This window comes from Diaphorina citri, unplaced genomic scaffold (assembly GCF_000475195.1).
Source record: "Diaphorina citri unplaced genomic scaffold, Diaci psyllid genome assembly version 1.1 scaffold2965, whole genome shotgun sequence".
In the NCBI taxonomy this organism is placed as follows: Eukaryota; Metazoa; Arthropoda; class Insecta; order Hemiptera; family Psyllidae; genus Diaphorina; species Diaphorina citri.
The window spans coordinates 1,859-6,201 of NW_007380377.1; the positions used below are offsets into that span (position 1 = coordinate 1,859).

Genomic DNA, 4,343 nt, shown 5'->3' on the forward strand with positions numbered 1-4,343 from the left:
TGACATCTACAGTCCACTTCAACTGGGAAGTCCGATGACCTTTGGGTGCGCACTCGTCAAAAAATTGCTTGTTGATTAACAAGTAAGCATGTGAATAGTTGATCTAATGGGATTTTTCACGCCGAATCGAATGGTGAAACTTTTAGAACTGTCCGACTTACAGTTGAGGAGTTGCAGTTCCCCTCCATGCGCTTCCATCGGACTTCCCAGTTGATGTGGACTGTACCACTAATCAGTCTGTGTTTGAGATACATACAATCAAAGATTTCACATTTAATTTTAACAGAAATAACTCACTCCACTCATGTTCTGTAGGAAATGCTTGACAAATACTTTCCTCATCCATCCCCAGTCACTCTCTGATTGCTTAAGGAGATGAGAGTGAAGATCAAACTCGTCCAATTTGAGGAGGTTTGCTATAGACATACAATCAAAGATTTCACATTTATTTTTAACAGAAATAACTCACTCCACTCATGTTCTGCAGGAAATGCTTGACAAATACTTTCCTCATCCATCCCCAGTCACTCTCTGATTGCTTAAGGAGATGAGAGTGAAGATCAAACTCGTCCAATAGGAGAGTGTTCTCGATACGATGCACCACCATGCTGACCTGGAAAAATAAGGCGAAGCTAATGTAAGCTCAAGGAATAACTTGCCCAAACCAGTCCTTAATATAAATGGCAAGCAATCATTGAACTCACAATCCCAAAGTGAAAAAGACAAATCAGGGAGCAGTCCCATTTTGAAACCTTTTGCTGCTGTATCTGTTGCCAGGCAAATCTGGTTCTAATACAGAGACCACTTTAACTACTACTACTCAGAAGAAAACCAATAATTTTACAGAGATTTTAAATGAAATCAATTCTTTGAAAAGGAAATTTAATATATCCAATGGAAAATAAGGAATTTTTAATTGTGTTAAGCATATTTAAATGCTTGTCACAAACATCATTCCCCGATTATTACACCTAGATAAATTTCATGACTTGACTTGGACTCAAACCACCAACCTCCAGATCCAAAGTCCAACGTGTTAACAACTGCACCACTGAGGTTGGTGACCTGGGAAAATAAAGTAGGACAATAAGATGTTACATCATGAATCTGTGTCTGCACATAGTCAATGGCCATCAATCAACATCAATTGACAGTTTTGAACATTGTCAACTGAAACTGTCCACACTGCCTCAACAACATAGGTTTCAAACACTGCAATCCCTCGCTCACATGGTGCAGGGCCGCTTTACATCGCTCGCTCAATGTTTCTTCTAACGGTGGAGCTCGACACAATGCCTTGGGAATCAAAATAAAGGTCAAATAAATGACGATACAATTTCGTACTTTTTACGCCGACCCTATTTAAGTACGCCGACCCTATTGAGTAGGAAAAGTCTAGTCTAGTCTTGGGTTCATACTTCGGTTGGAATTGAACCCACGATGATCAATAGATAACTGAAATAAATCCTTATTATTCTTTTTTCTTTTCAATTATTTTTATAATTAGCAAAACCCTTTGATTGGACAAACTTCAAGTTGGTTTTCAATCAAGAGTTCCAGACTAACCATATGGCAAGGTAGACAGATGCTCAGGCCTGACACTTTCGAGGGCCCTAAACTTTGGATACCCAGCCTGAAAAATTCCCTAGACCCCAATGGGGTTTCTTTCATGGTACTTGTGCAGAAGTCACGTCCGTGGAATATTGCTGCCAAAGGAACTGGCACAAACAAGCAGTTAAAAATAAGGAATTTTTAATTGTGTTAAGCATATTTAAATGCTTGTCACAAATATCATTCCCTGATTATTACACCTAGATAAATTTCATGACTTGACTTGGACTCAAACCACCAACCTCCAGATCCCAAGTCCAATGTGTTAACAACTGCACCACTGAGGTTGGTGACCTGGGAAAACAAAGTAGGACAATAAGATGTTACATCATGAATCTGTGTCTGCTCATAGTCAATGGCCATCAATCAACATCAATTGACAGTTTTGAACATTGTCAACTGAAACTGTCCACACTGCCTCAACAACATAGGTTTACCTTGTCAAGCAATGGCTGTCAACTACAAGTATGTGTGAACATAGCTTAATGTTTCATTGATGATCAATAGATAACTGAAATAAATCCTTATTATCTTTTTTTTTTTTAATTATTTCTATAATTAGCAAAACCCTATGATTGGACAAACTTCAAGTTGGTTTTCAATCAAGAGTTCCAGACTAACCATATGGCAAGGTAGGCAGATGCTCAGGCCTGACACTTTTGAGGGCCCTAAACTTTGGATACCCAGCCTGAAAATTTCCCTAAACCCCAATGGGGTTTCTTTCATGGTACTTGTGCAGAAGTCACGTCCGTGGAATATTGCTGCCAAAGGAACTGGCACAAACAAGCAGTGACCAGTGTTATTATAGGGTTAGGTTAAACAGAAGAAGGATTTTTCACAATTAGAGTAGTGATTAGTGTTATTATAGGGTTAGGTTAAATACAAAAAGGAGCTTTTCTTTTCCACGGACGTGACTTCTGCATAATTACCTCTTTCACTAACACCTAGATTTATGAAGAAAATACTGGATTTCAAGTAGCCCTGAAGCTTCAAACATCTGATTGGCTAAGATTGACTTCAGTCTGATGTGAGCAAGAATTTTTGTTTATGAGTGTCTGTACTTAAGTATGATGTAGGTATGAACTTACAGGACTAGCACTGTAGGGGATTTTCAGGAGTTTCTTGATATTTTCTGCATCTGACACAACATCCACTGATGTAGGTATGAACTTACAGGACTAGCACTGTAGGGGATTTTCAGGAGTTTCTTGATATTTTCCGCATCTGACACAACATCCACTTCTCCAACACTATCGGGAAACATGTGTGCCATCTGAAAACTTCAATGAGAATGGAGTATTAATGATTGTTAAAATGATTTTTGTTTCAACATTAGGTATTTTTTTTTTTTTAAGAGGTTTGAAAGAGGGAACTGTAACTGCTATGGTCTTATTGTCCCGAAATGGAAGAGAGAAGGAAGACAGGATAGGAGAAAGCCAGCCGTTGCAAGAACAAACATTATAAGCCAGCCGTTGCAAGAACAAACATTATACCATCAGGATAAAATCTGCCTCAGGTGGGAATCAAACCTGCAGCCTAGCACTTACAAGGCAGACGCACTACCAACTAAGCTAACTAGGCTGGCTATTTTATTTTTAACATTTTGGAATTTATTAAATTAATTACTTCAGCCAGCTGGGAAGGTAGCATGCCTGCCTAACTGCTAGGTCATGGGTTCAGTAGGAAATTACGAATTGATTTTGATTAGACAGGAGCCTAAGGCATTATTTATCCAATACAGGTAAGGTTAAAAGGTTTGTTCTTGGAACAGCTAGCTTTCTCCTACCTGACCTTCTCTCTTTGATTTCAGGATGATGAGATCTTCACTGTTACAGTTCCCTCTATCACACCATTTTTTTTTTTTTTTTTTTTTTTTTAGAAATATAATTGTACCCCAGTAATTCCCAAATAAAATAACACCGACCCCGGCTAAGCGGGAAATGGTGAAGGAAAAGAAGAATGTCCAATAGAGACACTTTTTCAACTCATGCTTACCTGGAAAAGCCACTAGAATGAGCAATAACATGTTGCAAACCAAACGACTCCCCATAACTCGAGTACCAGTTGGATGGAGGTTGCTTGAGATCAGTGTTGCACTGAAGTCTCGAGTAAGTAATTGGACTATAGACAGCCGAATATTTGACAACCGCTGTAGACTTCACAGGTGATTCTTTTTCTTCGTCTTCAGCCATTGTAGTCCTAGGAAGTGACAAACTTTATTTTTCTAGAAATAAACTAGAAAAACATTAAAAAAATGAACTTCTGTCGTCATGAGTAGGAAGTGTAGATAAACGTAGGAGCTTCTGGAAACACTTCTGATAAGGGTCACTTACACTTACATTGTTTACAAAATTAGGGAAAATAATTCTGTGATTAATTATTTTCGGTTTTTCATCAGGAATGAAATTAATTAACGGATAGAAAGGTGTACTAAGTAAGAAAAAATACCTTTACATTTAATTAATTTAATAATTATTTTATTTTGTTGGAAATTACTGGAAAATAATAAAAAAAATAATTCAAAAAAACTAAAAACTCGCCCCCATCCCCCAAAGTGTGAAGTGTGAAGCTAGCTTTTAGCAACTCTAGAAAGTAAAACTATAGAGGGGAACCTAGCTAATGCTTACATTTGCTTACCTTCTCAGGGCTCAGGGGTTCCCAAAGATTTTTTTATGGAAATATTTGGATAGCGGGATAGCGCGAAAATTTGAAATTTAGATATTTGATATTTT

General features: G+C 37.8%; 1 protein-coding gene across 1 annotated transcript; it reads right to left on the minus strand.

Annotated features, from left to right (window-relative positions):
• Positions 1–421: 421 nt before the first annotated feature.
• LOC103519833 (erythroid differentiation-related factor 1-like) lies at positions 422–4,143 on the minus strand. Its single transcript, XM_026831158.1, has 3 exons — positions 3,607–4,143; positions 2,786–2,891; positions 422–613 (listed from the first exon to the last, which is right to left on the minus strand). The coding sequence occupies exons 1-3, from the start codon at positions 3,801–3,803 to the stop codon at positions 452–454; spliced, it is 465 nt and encodes a 154-aa protein (XP_026686959.1). The 5' UTR covers positions 3,804–4,143; the 3' UTR covers positions 422–451.
• Between the last annotated feature and the right edge of the window lie 200 nt (positions 4,144–4,343).